Here is a 15,174-nt window from a genome sequence, read left to right as displayed (position 1 = left end):
GTGTCCAGCTGCATTGTGGCTAGAGCTTGGGTTGATCTAGGTTTGTCCAGCTGCATTGTGGCTACAGCCTGGGTTGATCTAGGTTTGTCCAGCTGCATTGTGGCTACTGCTTGGGTTGATCTAGGTTTAATCCTATTTAGAGCAAGGATGCTGAGCTCAATGGGACTCAACATGCCTTCCTTTGGGTGGGTCTCCCTTATCCCAGTAGCAATAGCACTTCCATTTCTAAACTCCTGATGAAGGCTGGATCCAAGCCCTTAGTTTCCAGTTTTCTTCTCGATGGGGGTTTCCCCTGTAGTCCATCAAGGTCCCCAACTTTCTTGCTGTAGTGGGTTCCTAATAACCCTAACTTTCTTGCTGTGATGGGATCCCTTTCCCTCCTCCTCCTCCTCTTCTATTTCTTCAGCCTCCCTTGCCTTGTGCCTGGCTCTCTCTCTTATCTAGGAATGAGAGCAGAAAGGGAACTGTCTGCCTCTGAGAGGTCCTTCTGCTATCAGAAGGCTAAGCTTAGGAATTTGAAAGCCCAAAGGGCTTCGGGAGACAGGCTTCCAAGCCCCATCTTCTCCCTAAAAGCCTTGAAATCACATATCATTTTAAAAAATAAAATACAATTATGTCCAAGACACACTGCAGAAATGATCCAGTCTGGGCTGCCCTGGCTAAAGCTAGGGAATTCTGGGGACTGACTGTAGTGTTTGTGAGACATTTAGCCTTCCCTTGTCAGAGAGCTCTGGTGCCACAGGGAACTACAACTCCCAGGATTCCCTGGTACTGAGCCAGGACAGTCTCAGACTGGGTTCTTTCTTCAGTGTGTTTTGGACTGTAGGTTTTTTTCTTCTTCTTCTCCCGGTTTGTAGCCATGAAATTTATTCTCTAGTACAGTTTTCACATTTTTTAAAATGGAGGGTATTAGGAGCCCTTCAGTCCCATCGATTGCAGCAAGGTATTATTATTATTATTATTATTATTATTATTATTATTATTATTATTATTATTATTATTATTATTATTATATTAGATAATAATATATTGTATTAAATAATTATAACATTAAAGAATTATTATTAAATATAAATATTATATTAAATAATGTTATTACATATAAATATTATATCAAATTATTATTATTAAACATAAATATTATATTAAATGATATTATATTACATATAAATATTATATTAAATAATAATAATAACAGTGATACCTTTCTTGGCCAACCGAAGTGCACAATATACTTGTTGCAAGCTTTCGAAAGCTTGGGGACACGTATATTGTGCATTTCGGTTGGGCAATAAAGATATCACTGTTTGGTGGATTTTTGTGTGCATTTACTAAATGGCCAACACAGCTTACCCCTGCATGTTTTCTATTGTTGTTGTTGTTGTTGTTGCAATGGGGAGGCAACCCAGCCTGGTTTGAGTGTTGGACTGTGACTCTGGAGACCGGGGTTCGAGTCCTGGCTCAGCCATGAAACCCACTGGGTGACTTTTGGGCAAGTCACACTCTCTCAGCCTCAGAGGATGGCACTGACAAAACCCCTCTGAAGAAACTTGCCAAGAAAACCCCATGCAAAGGGTCGCCTTAGGGTTGCCATAAGTCCAAAATGACTTGGAGGCACACAACAACAACAACAACAACAATAACAACAACAAGATGAGATATCCCCAGAATCCCATAGCCTTCAGCCATGGCAGTCAAAGTGGGTTCGAACCGGATTGTTTCTGAAGTGCGGATGAAGTCTTAAGGTGTTTGGAGGCCGGCCTCGGTCTCTGGGATCCTAAAAGAGAGCTGAGGAAACGCAGTATGATGTTCTCCCTTTAAAACTATATGAAATCCCTAAAGGTCTAAAGTGAGAGCTAGAGGCTCGGAGGGGCCCTGCGTCCGCACTGCAGAGATAATCCAGTTCGAGACCGCTTTCACTGCCATGGCTCAAGGCTATGGAATTGTGGGAGTTCTGGTTTTGTGAGACATGTAGCCTTCTCTTCTGGTCCAAAACACACTGAAGAAATCACCCGGTTTGACACTACTTTAACTGCCCTGCCCAAGGAATCCTGGGAATTGTAGTTTATTGTAGCCAGAGAGAAGGCCAAATGTCTCGCAAAACCACCGTTCCCAGGATTCCCTGGCACTGAGTCTCAAACCGCGGATGTTTCTGAAGTCGTTTTGGGCCTCTGTCAGCGAGGCCTGGCGCCACAGCAAACTACACATCCCAGGATTCCATAGTCTTGAGCCAGAAAGAGTCAAAGCGGTGCCAGAGCGGGTTATTTCTCCAGAGTGGATGCAGCTTTAGTTCGTTCTCCATAATAATTCGTTACAGCAGAAGAATAACTTGTAGGTGGGCTGATGGGGTCCTTCTAAAACGAATCGTGGCTACAATCCTGGGGGAATAAAGCTCCGTGGCACTGAATTAGACTAAAAACCTATCCGCAGTGCAGAAATAATCCGGTTTGACACCGATTTAACTGCCACGGCTCAAGGCTATGGAATTCTGGTTGGTCTGCGGCATCCAGAGCGAAGCGGGGAAAAACAAGGAAAGCCCCACGAAGGTCGCAAACAGGTTTATTTCATAGTCATGGATTTCGTTGATATGCCGCCTTTCTCCCAGAAGGGACCCAAGGCGGCTTACAGAGAGAGATGTTTTTATGCAACAATACAATAAAATTTAGCACAATTAAAATAGCCCAGAAACAGTGTAAAATTACATCAAAATAGACTGCTAAAATGTTAAAAGGGGTGCCTTTGAAAAGTGGTGTGTGTTTTAAAAGAAAGAAAACCGTTTCTATTTGGAGAATAACCCGAATTGCGAATTGAAAGCATCCGCGGAAATGGATCCAAATAGTTCCCCAGTCAAGAAAAATCTGAACGAAACCAATGGCTCCTAATAATAATAATAATAATAATAATAATACGTGATGATAATAATAATAACAATGAGGCATATTTGTCCCAGTACTTCGGGAGCTCCGGAGAGTAAGCCTGCATCCACATTGGAGAAATAACCCCGTTTGGAACCGCTTTAACTGCCCTGGCTCAAGGCTATGGAATTCTGGGAGTTGGAGTCTGTTTTGTGGTCCCCTCCAGAGCAGCCAAAGCCCGCCAAGCGAGGAACCAAAATGGCCCTTTTTTGGGGAGGGGGGTGTCTTGGCTTATTTTAGGCGGGAAGAGGAGAGGTTTTCCAGCCGTGGCTTCTTCTCGGTGGAGACAGAAACAGGTTTCCTCTCCCCGAAGGGGGTCCTGGCCTCAAATGGGGGAGAAAGAAGGGACTGGAAGGGGAGGAGGAGGAGAAGAGGAGCCAGAAGGGACTTAAGAGGAGAAAGAAGGGATTTCAGGGAAGAAAGAAGAGGCTGAAGGGGAGACAGAAAGGACCTAAGAGAAAGAAGGGACTTCAGGGGAGAAACATGGGACTGAAGGGACTTAAGGGGACATAAGGGGGGGAAAGAAGTGACAAGAAAAGACAGAAGGGGTTTAAGGGGGGGAAACAAGGGACTTAAGGGGAGAAAGAAGACTTAATGGAAACAAAAGGACTAAGAGGAGAAAGAAAAGGACTTAAGGGGGAAACACGGGACGTGAAGGGGCCCTTAAGGGGGAGAGACGGGACTTAAGAGGAGACACAAGGGACATAACGGGAGAAAGAAGGGACTTAAGGGGAGGAAGAGGAGGACAAGAGGAGCCAGAAGGGACTTAAGAGGAGAAAGAAGAGACTGAAGGGAAGACAGAAAGGACCTAAGAGGAGAAAGAAGGGACTTAAGGGGAGAAACATGGGACTGAAGGGACTTAAGGGGACATAAGGGGGGAAGAAGGGACTTAAGGGGGGAAACACGGGACTGAAGGGGCTTAAGGGGGCTAGAAGGGACTTGAGAGGAGAGACAAGGGACATAACGGGAGAAAGAAGGGACTTAAGGGTAGACAGGACTTAAGAGGAGAAAGAAGGAGGCAGAAGGGGCTTAAGGGGGGAAAGAAGGGGTTTCAGGGGAGGCAGAAAGAAGTTAAGGGAGAGAGAAGGGACTTCTTCAGGGGAGACCCTTCCTTCCTCCTCCTCCTCCTCTACCTGGGCGAGTGTGTGCTGACTGCTGCTGAGCCTTGGCCCTCTCCTGCCCCCCCGCCCAGTCCTGACGTAGCCCAGCGCTGATTGGCCAGCCCCAGGCAGCCTCCGTCCGTCCAGCCAATGAGAGCGGGGGAGGTCTCCTCGGGCGGGAGACCCTTGGCCCAGAGCCGGGGCAGCTCCAAAGCAGAGCCAGAGGCGCCCTGGCGACTGAGGGCGAGGGCTGCTAGGAGCCTCGGGGTCCATCTCAGTAGCCTCTCCGGCCGCAGCCATGGAGTACACAGCCTCCCCGAAGCCCCAGCTCTCCTCCCGGGCCAACGCCTTCTCCATCGCGGCGCTCATGGCCAGCGGGGGCCCCAAGGCCAAGGAGGGCACGGCGGAGAGCACCATCAAGCCCCTGGGTGAGTCCTCCTTTCCTGGTCCCTTGGGGTCTTCCGACCTTCTATAGCTTAGCTTTCCCTTGGGTCGTGTCCTACATTTCCCTAGAAAGGAGAAATAACCCGGTTTGATACCGCTTTAACTCTTCGCTATGGAATTCTGGGAGTTGGAGTTCGTTGTGAACTAGATAGATCCGTCTTTTCTTGGGAAGGATTTTGCTCACAAGGGCTTTGAAACTACTAGGATTCAAGGACCTTGATCAAGTTTCCATTTGGGAATAAACCCCATTCCCCCTAAAACGATGTTCAGGCGTCACTCCGGTTTCCAGCTCCAGTTTAAGGCTGCAATCCCGAATGTATGGAATTAGACTCCTTTAGAGAAAGCAATCAAACCCGCAATCTTTAGTATATCCTTAGTATAGGAGTGAAGGTAACAAAAAACGGGGGAGAGGAGTGATTTACAATAAATCAATTGACCAATTTGCAATAAATGATAAATACATAAGTTTGCAATAAATAAAAGATGGAACTGGAGGAGAAAGAATTTGGACCTGAATCAAAATCCGATCTGAAAAAGACAGCCACCAAAAATCCAGGTCAATCTCCTTTGCTGGGAAACGACCATTGTTTTACTTTCGCTCAGTGATCTTTTCACTCTCTCTTTAAAATGTTAGGGCTTCTCTCTTCCATTCACTATCTAGGGACAGTTTCTATTTGGAAGTAAACCCCATTCCCCCCTAAAAGAACTTTCCCCCCAGTTCCAAAAGTGAAGTCCTCTTCCCATTATTACAAATGGGATTCACTTCTCATGCCCAGGTTTTCCTTGGGGGGAAAAAGGTCCCATTGCTCTTAGGAAAAAGTGCCTACATTTCCAGAAGTGAATGTTTAAAGGTAAGGGTTTCATTCTGAATGGGGTATAAAGAGGATAAATCATCTCCGAGTAAAAGAGAGACAGAGAGAGAGGTGTAAGAAAAGAAAAGGTACCAGGAGTAAGACATTGCCGGGATTTGATCAGAAAAGTGTGGAAGTTAATCCCAGTCCATTTGTCTTAAAGTCCTATTTCTTTCCTGGTTTGTAACTTCAAGGTCCTTCAAAGGCTGTCTTCTGCAAACTTCATATCTCTGAAATGAAACGACATCCTTTGGTCTCCTTTAGGACTATTATTATTATTATTATTATTATTATTATTATTATTATTATTAAATACACGATTATTTTATTATTTATTTTATATAAATAAAAGTCTATTTTATATAAATTTATATATAAATGTATACATTTTATTTTATATTTTTAAATTTTATATAAACATTTATATTTATAATTTAGATTTTATTTATAAGTTATATATTATAGATATATATACTGTTAATATATCATACTATCTGATATCTCATACCATTTCTAGCTTTTATATCCATTGCTCTATCCCTTTGTTACCTTGTCTTTAGCTATTTGTTATCTTTTTAATATACCTTTCTATATCAATTTATACCGTTTATGTATCGAGGTGTTGAGTAATTTATTATTATTATAGTATTCAGTTTTATATTCTCCCCCGCCTTTCCATATGATCAAGGCGGCTATAATATTTTATATAAAAATTTATATTTTATATTATATATATTTTATATATATATATATATACTGTATAATTTAAATATATAATACATTTATATATTTTATATAAATAATATATACATTTATACATTTTATATCAATAAAATAAAATTTATTTATGTTATATATATTTTATATAAATAATATTTTATATGAATAATATAAATAATATATACATTTATACATTTCATATAAATAAAATAAAACAAAATTTATACATTTTACGTAACTAATATATACATTTATATATTTTATAAATAATATATCAATTTATTTATTCAAATGAAATGATTAAAACCAGCAGCCATTTATGAGCATTTCCTCAAGCAATTTTATGAGCAATTTGCGAGCAATTTCCTTTAGGATTATTATTGTTATAATTGTTATTATTATTATTATTATTTTTAAAACCATTTATGAGCAATTCCTGGACTTTTCTACTCTCTGTTTCCTTTGAAACCAAGTAAATAAAAACAGTGAGTCTGACGTCGTTTTTCCTTTCGGTTCAAGGCAGTTTCCCCTTGAAACACGTTGTGAAAAACCTGACCATTTCAACAACAAACTTATAATTAAGCTTTAAAACGGATTTGACCCGACGTCACTAAACCGGGTTAGTTCTGCAGTGCGGATGCAGAGGCCGAGAAGGTTACGCTTGGTCCAAAACACACTGCGGAAATAATCCAGTTTGAGACCGCTTTAACCGCCCTGTGCGAAGGGAATCAGGGATTTGTCGTTTATTGTGGGCCGTTGGGTCAAATCCATTTTAAAACGAGTTATAAACTCGTTGAAATTATAAAGTTAATTGTAAAATTAATTATACATGTGTTTCTCGCTTCCTCTCCCTCAAGAGTCTGAAGTGTCTTAGTCTTCCAAATGTAACTCCTTCACGAAGGAACTTTTGAGTAACGACTCTGGCTGATGCTCTCCTTAAGGGACCTTGTTCTGGAGGAACGAAAGTTCCCGTTCCTTCGAGGGCTGTCTTAAGGAAGAAGCCCTTTGGCCTCCCTCTTTGTCAGCCTCGGTTTGGAGAAGAACATAAACAGATCGGACTATAGACTGGAGAAGGGCAGCCCTTCTTCTCTCTCTTTCTTTCTTTCTTTCTTTCTTTCCGAGCTCCAGGAGCTCCGAGGAAACTGATCCGGTTTGATCCCGGTTTTAAAAATGTGTCTCATTTTTGGGAAGTGCGTTAACACTTCCGATGTAAGAACCATTCAAGTGAGTTGAGGCTCTTCAGTGGCCTCTGATTTAGGGTCCAAATTTATATTTGTAGTCCGTAATCCAATGTTGACAGCAGCCAAAGTGGTGTCAAACCGGGTTAGTTCTGCAGTGCGGATGGCAGGCTGAGAAGATCCGCATGGGGGGGAGGATGGTTGCGCTTGGATCGAGGTCCAAAACACACTGCGGAAATAATCCAGTTTGAGACCGCTTTAACTGCCCTGGCTCAATGCTATGGAATTCTGGGAGTCGGACTTGGCCCGGTTCTTATATTTCAGGCCATGCTTTCATTGGACAGCTGTAACTCCCCTCTTTTTCAAGACTGGCAGGGACTTTTATCGCCTTTCCACTGTTTGTATTCAGCACGTTTTATGTATGGATTGATTTCATTTAGACGCCGCCTTTCTCCCCCAAAGGGACCCAAGGCGCCTCACAAGATTTACAAAACCAAAACGCCTTAATCGTCCAAAGCATGAGCTCTTCTTTCTGGGGCCGTAACCAAAAGGCCAAAGGACACGTCGCAAGCTTTCGAAGCCACACTTCATTTTGTGATGCCGCCTTCTTCCCGACGGGCACCACGGCGGTCTCACAAGATTTAATAATAATAATAATAATAATAATAATCATCTTAAAAACCATGAAAATAACCCTGTTAAAATGCCTTTGCCGGGAAAGCGGCGAAGCCGTGCAGAAATGATCCAGTTTGATTCCAGGGCTATGGAATTCTGGGAAGTGTAGTTTTCAGCTGTGGATCTGTGGGATCCGTGGCTATGAGGGCCAGTTGTACTCCTCTTGAGACCACAGCTTCTCTTTCTTGTTTTCCTGTTTGTTTATTATTATTATTATTTTATTATTATTATTGTTGTCATTAAAATAAACAAACTGGAAAGCAAGAAAGAGAAGCTGTGGTCTCAAGACAAGTACAACTGGCCCTCATCAATCAATCAGCCAATCAATCAATCGATCAATCATTAATAAAACTGAATACCACTGAAAGGCTGTCAGTTTCTTTTCAGTCCTATCTGGAATGGCAGACCTCAATCTGCACTTCCCAGAATTCCATAGCCTTCAGCCCGGCATACCAAGATTTCCCGGTCAAAGAAGGGGAAATCCCGACAATGAGACCCCTTCTTTTCTCATTGATCCAGGGATTAAAATGAAGTGGGTTGCTTATAGGCAAATTGAACGAAAGGTCCTGTCAGACAAGATAGACAGACAGGGTCTGGGCCATGGAGGAAAAGTGACAAAGCTGGGGAAAAATTGGAGGGGGGGGAAAGGATTATTGGGCCCCACATTTTTATTCCTTCTGAGAAGAGTCCAGCTTTCGCACCCTGAACTGGTCTGATCTTGGAAGCTAAGCAGGGACAGCCTTGGTTAGTGTTTGGGTGAGAGACCGCCAACAAAGGTCAGGGGGCTGGTAGGCTGTATTTCTGAAGAAGGGACTGGCAGAAAACAAACCAACAAATCAAAAGCCACCTCTGAGGATGACTATGAAATCAATGCATGTGAAATTAAGGGGTCGCTCTAAACGGAAAGTCCTGTTGAAGGCGAACACACACATACACACACACACACACACACACACACACACACACACTCCAACACATATCCAGGGGCCATAATAGCAAAGCAGACCCACAAAATCCAACATCCACAAAAGAGGGATGCTTTCATTAGACCCACCAAAAGGCACAATCTCCCAGTTGCAAGCTTTCCAACACATTCAACTGTTTTACGTTCTTACACTAAGAGCCTGTCAGTTGTAGTTGGTTGTGGAGCCACAACACTCTCCAGTCCCTAGAATGCCATAGCCTTGAGCCAGGGCAGTTAAAGTCGTGTCAAAGTGGGTTATTTCTGCAGTGTGGACGGGGGCCTATCCCTTCCCAAGGGGCTAGTTCTTTGTAAGGCTGCGAAGCCCCAAGCTGCATCCAGACTGCAGAAATAACCCGGTTTGACATCACTTCGACTGCCATGCCTCTAGGCTTTGGAAACTGAAGTTTAGAAAGAGGAGAAAGAGAAAAGGCAGAATGAGGGTTCATTTAGACAAGGCTCCTGGAGTAAAAAGTCAAATCGCCAAAAACAGGACTAGTCCTCCTGTTTTGCTAAAGAGATGTTCTGAACAAATCAAAAGCCATTTTGCTCTTAAATTGAAGGGCTCCGGATTCTGGAAAAGAAGGGAATGTGCTCAGGTTTCACTTCTGTATGAACTAAAATCTGGAGGATAGATATGTGTGTATATATGTATATGTGAATATATACAGTACATGTATGTCTTTGTTTGCCTTCACGTTGCTTGTCGATTTATGGATAGGACAGAACCAAAAACACAAAAAGCAAAATTGAACAAAAAAAAATTGGACATGGAAGTGATGTTTGATTTTTCCCCCTTTTCCCTTTTAATTGTTTTTAATTTCCAGTAACTAGAAGGGTCTGTGTGGCCTGGAAGCATATGTTTCCTTGCTGTGTAAAACATAGAAGGTGCTTCGCTTTCACTCTTTATTCAGGACTGGAGGCATAGCTTTCCTGAATCTAGATGACTGACATTTTTTTGTGGGGGGGGGGAAGCAGACTTCTTTTCCAAAGGGTGAATGCTTACTTAGGGCCTGAACAGACAGGCCAAAATAAAGCTGCTTTGGGTCACTTTGGAGGTATGCTATTTAAATGATGCATGTGTCCAAAGAGGCTGGAAGCCATGCCAAAGCCACGCTTGAGTCCTAAGAACTGGAGCACAGCTTTGGCGCAGCTTCTGGCCTCTTAAGATGCATGTGCCATTTAAACAGCATACCTCCAAAATGACCCGAAACAGCTTTATTTGGGCCTGTCTGTTCAGGCCCTTAAATAAAGTGGGAAAGAGAGAGAAGATGCCCAATCGTCCAGCTCTCCTTTGAATGTCTTGCTCTTCAGCCATAAAGAAGTTGTCAATGCCATGTTGATCAATTTCATGTCTGGGAGAGGCAGAGCTTTCTTTGAGACTGTCAAAGTCACTTCTGGTTATTGGCTTTGTCCTGGATTCCTTCTTTACTGCCTTTTGGGTGGTCTCTTCTTTTTTTCTCTGATGTGATAACTTGCTTCTTTATGGGGTTATTTTTTCCCCTCTTTGTCCTCCTTTCAGAGCAATTTGTGGAGAAGTCGTCTTGTTCTCAACCCCTAAATGAATTGCCGGGCTTAGAGACCCATGGAGATTTCGGCAGTAGCAGCAGCCCTTCCTCCTTGTGCACAGAGCCCCTCATCCCCACCACTCCTGTCATCCCCAGCGAAGAGATGGCCAAGATCTCATGCAGTCTGGAGACCAAGGAGCTTTGGGACAAATTCCATGAACTGGGCACTGAGATGATCATCACAAAATCAGGACGGTAAGATGCTAGAACATAACTGGTTGGAAAGTCTTTAGTATATATCCATTGCTATGTTTGGATTTCCTTGATTGTATGTAAGTTCACACAATTGAGAATAAGTCCAAACAACCTCTTTCTCTGTTTAGGCTTCCTTAACTTACTAACAGGTTAAGGGGTGAAGCATTTGAAATGCTGAAAATTACTGACATGCAGCTTATTACTACTGTAAAAGTTGGATTCCTCAGGTGATTTATATGGCAAATGGGATTTAAATGTAGATGTTTATTGCATTTCCATTTTTATTTTAATTATGTATTTCTTGCCCTGCTAAAATAAGTTGCAAACAGTATTTTGCTAGGTTTGTGGTGTGTTTTGCTTATCAGCAGTACATTTATTACAACCTGGGATGCATCATTTTGTGAGTTTCTTTGATTCTAATCACTATCTCTGTAATTTCACTAATTGCCATTTTCCCATTTTCAAGTCCATCAACATAAAAGATTAATCACTGCATGAACCTGATTAAATTGTTGTGCTTAGTCCCATTGAAACCAGTGGGTTTAAATCCTGATTAACTTTTCACTAAGTTCAGTGGTGTTTTGTTGTTGTTGTTGTTTTGTGCCTTCAGTCATTTTTGACTTTTGGCAACCCTAGGTGACCTATTATGGTTTCCTGGCAAGCTTCTTCAGAGGGGGTTTGTCATTGCCATTCTGCTGCTTATTTGATTGGATCCAAACTAGGGTCCACGTTTTGCTTGTTATAATGTAGATTTATGAACAGTTGTTTGATTTTGTATAGTAGCTATTTTTGCTACATTTAGGGAGATTTCCCCCCTTTTTTTTGTTTGTGTGAATGCCACTTATATAAATTTGTGACTGCTTCTAAAAACTGCTGATATCAATTCCACTTCCAAGTAATAAAAAATATAGTTTTGTATTCCAACACTGCATGTTCTGTTGACCCCTGCCATTAGCAGCCAACCGTATGACCTGAATAATGCAGAGACTTTTCATGTCAGGTCCTGGGTAAATCTCTCTATTTTTTGATGAGAGGAGGCCAATAAATCCATAACTTGTGGTCGTTTGCAAATTTCTCCTCAGCACCTTCTAGAAAGCTGAGATTTCTGACTGTACCCCACTCCCTTTCCTTTCAGTGTATGGTAAATGCATTGCCCTTTAAGTTCTGCTTTGTCTGCTATGTGGCAGCATCCGCGGATCTTTCCTCTGATGTGGCATGGAATAGATACTATTTGGAATTTAGTGACATAAAAAATAGAGATAGATATTTGGGGCTTCTTTCCCTGAATTCCTGCTGTTTGCTAGGTTAGCTGGGGCCTCTGGGACCTGAAGTCCCAAGCCCTTGAGGACCAAAGTTTGGGAAGCACTGCCTTAGAGCCTTAACCCAGTTCAAGTATATCAGTGTTCTCCCCAAACTATGCCCTTTAAAATAATTTTGGACTTCATCTCCCAGAAGCCATGTTGGCTAACAGTGTGGGATTCTGGGAGGAAGTCCAAAATCTCTTGAACAGCTCAGTTTGGGGACCATTGATATTATACACCAAACTGTTCCTTTAAGAGATTTTGGACTCTAGCTCCCCGAAGCCTCAGACATGTTGGCCAATAGCCTGGGCTTCTGGGAGCTGAAGTCCAAAACCACTCAAAAGGCACAGTTTGGGGACCACTTAAATCATATATCATCATTTTGAGCCTCCACTACCTCTCTTCTTGCAATCCCTCTCTGAGAACATTCCCAACACAACTCCCTAGGGCCCTGTTTGAAGGAGGCCCTGAGGGAATGCCTGTTCTAGGAAGTGACCTTCTTGTAACAATCACTACCATGAAGACTTGATTGAGCACAAGTACAGGATCAATCTTTTCACTGACAACCTTTCTGCTGAAGAAAGTATAGCCTATTGTACAGTTGGCCTCCATATCCATCTATTCTGCATCCACAGATTAAACCAATCCTGATTTGAAATATTACCCAAAAGCTAATTCCAAAAGTAAACCTTGATTTTGCCATTTTATATAAAGGATACCATTTTACTATGTCATTTTTTATGGGACTTGAGTATTTATTATTTTGGTATCCATGCAAGGACCTGGAACCAAACCAAATGGATACTCAAGGCCCACTGTATCTATTCTCACTTTCATTCCAGCTCCCAAACTCCCGTCAGGAAGGATATGCAGTTACTTCACATATGAAGAGCTTTGGCGTTCTACAATAGTTTTATTGTAGGCAATTCTACAGTGTCACAGTTTTAAATGATTCTGAGAGAGAGTGTGCTGCTGCACATCCATATGTGGAGTCCACACATGACCACTTGAAGAACAGCAGTTGTAGAAAATCAGTCTTTTCCTTTGTTACCAGCTGCTTGTTCAGTGGGGTGTGTGTGTGCATGTAGTGTGTGATGGCTATTAGCTTTGTAGTTTGAGTTACCATCTCATACTTTTGTTAAATTTTAAACCACCCACATATGACAGATAATCATAAATAAATCTGCTTTAATTGCAGAGTAATCTCAAGCATAGTGTTTCCTTGGAAATTACAATCTATTTTCTGCACAGGTTGTGCAGCCAGCTGGTACCGTATTACAGAGGGACAACGGTGCTTTTGGTATTCAGACACAGAAATGCTGGACGGTATCAGAGGAGAAGGTATCAGCTCTGTGAAAGCTGGAAGGCAGTGTTTCTTGTTCCTTTGGATGTTGTACAGGCAACATGAAATTACGAAGTTTATAAAAGCTCCTTTCTTACACAACAGTTAGTAAGAAAAACACTTTTTGCCAGTTCAATGAGCTTGGGCAAGTAAGGATCCCCTTACCTCTCCCACAACATCCCCTGTAATTATTTTTGTTTCAACAAAGGTCTTCTGAGTCTTAAAACAACTCCAGTGAGGACAAATTATGTTAAATAATAATCCAGGCTTGGAACTTTTTGCAGTTTAGGAGCACAAACTGTAGTCAAAAACTCATAGAGGAAGTGAGGGTGAAGGAGTTGGCCTTTCAAGGATCCACAAAGTTTGCCCACCCCCATTTTAAACAGTGGGTAGCATACAATGTTGAGGGAAAGACTGGTGTTCAATATTTTGTTTTTCATCAGATTGGGCCCTGGAATCATAAATGCACAATGTTTTTGTATGATCAAAGATCCTTCCCCTCACATCCATTTAAGAATGGAATAGTGGAATAAAGACTTTTGGGCAGGAGTGAAGGGAAAAGTTTCACTTTTACTCCTCCAGTAAAGTGTTCTTGACACAAGTCCCTGTGGATTATCATATCTCTTGTTCTGAGTTTTGGGGGGAGTTTTGAGTAAGTGCCTTGCCAAGGAAAACACAAAACTTTCTCTTCCCCTTGAACACAGACAATGTATCTCAGCAACTAACTGAGAATTGAAGCAGACATAGAGGTAATTAAAAAAGAAGTATATTTTACCAGATTGCTATATATTCTGTAAGTGCATATCCTGTTCCTTGCATTGAATCTGGGGGTGGTTGGACTGGTAGCACATCAATTGCATTAAGCACTAATTGCCATGCATTTCTTGGTGTAATTTGGATTTGTTTTCCTTATGCCTTCCGTTTTATGCCAAGATAAGAAATTATAATCTCCTAATTGTGGAAACAATAGAAATAAGTCATTACAGATTTCCTTTTGCAAATTAGATATGCATTGCATGCAGCTTTTACACATTTATATCTTCTTTCTACTTTGATTAACTGTAGTCACTATAGTGTTCAGATTCAGAAATACTGGCAATATGGCCTAAACCCTGTGTTAGTCCTGAGTAGGATATATCCATTGATCCTTACCTTTATCTACTATGTGGGGTAGTTTAAGTTTCCTAAGGCTTCAGCCTTTGCTAGGAAACAAATATTGAATATCAAATGTCAAGCCAGCCTGTTGGGTCTACTTTAATTAGTGAACAGCAGTGTGCTTTTGTCTAACTTGCTTTCTTGAAACTGAAAACTGACTCCAAAACAACAAACACATAGCTGCAGTCTAAAACAACATTTTGCTAATGACTTTAATCTATTTTTGTGAGCTATTCCTAATCTAGCTAGTGAATAGTTCAGGTTTTAGTGTTGAGAGCAAAGACAGTGTGCAGTGATAAGCTGCTCAGTCTAAGATTAGCTGAAAAGCATCATGCTCCTGCAAACCAGGAGAACCTGAGAAAGAACTGAGAGTGCACACTCCAGCTTACCTGGTTCCTGTTGTGCCTATGGATATCAGTTAATTGTGCCTGTGTTAGTAAGTAACTATCTCCTCTGCACTACCTTCGATGGCTTCTGTTCCAGTCTTGGCTTCTATCAGACCATTGTCTGTTCCGCAGGCGTCCTTGAACAACCTGTTGTACTGACTGTTCCTCCTCCTGAGTCGCAGTACCTTTTCTGCAAAGTGTCTCCCCATTCCAACACAATTTCCACTGTCCCTATCTCACGTCAGTCTGCTTACCGGCTGCTCCCCTGCTCCCTACAGACTGTCTTGTCAGGGCAGAGATTTCAGTATTAAGAATTCTCCTTTACCTCAGTATCCTATTTAGATTTATACCAACATGAACCACAGTGAGGGAACAGTCAGGAT

General features: G+C 41.9%; 1 protein-coding gene across 1 annotated transcript; it reads left to right on the top strand.

Annotated features, from left to right (window-relative positions):
• Positions 1 to 4,258: 4,258 nt before the first annotated feature.
• Positions 4,259 to 10,611, top strand: LOC121933048 (T-box transcription factor TBX20-like). Its single transcript, XM_042472261.1, has 2 exons — positions 4,259 to 4,443; positions 10,367 to 10,611. Exons 1-2 carry the CDS (start codon positions 4,314 to 4,316, stop codon positions 10,609 to 10,611), a joined length of 375 nt encoding a protein of 124 aa, XP_042328195.1. The 5' UTR covers positions 4,259 to 4,313.
• The last annotated feature ends 4,563 nt before the right edge of the window (positions 10,612 to 15,174 follow it).

The sequence above is a fragment of the Sceloporus undulatus genome, chromosome 6 (assembly GCF_019175285.1).
Source record: "Sceloporus undulatus isolate JIND9_A2432 ecotype Alabama chromosome 6, SceUnd_v1.1, whole genome shotgun sequence".
NCBI lineage: Eukaryota > Metazoa > Chordata > Lepidosauria > Squamata > Phrynosomatidae > Sceloporus > Sceloporus undulatus.
Note: the sequence above shows the minus strand (reverse complement) of the source record. Positions and strands in the feature narration are given on the sequence as shown.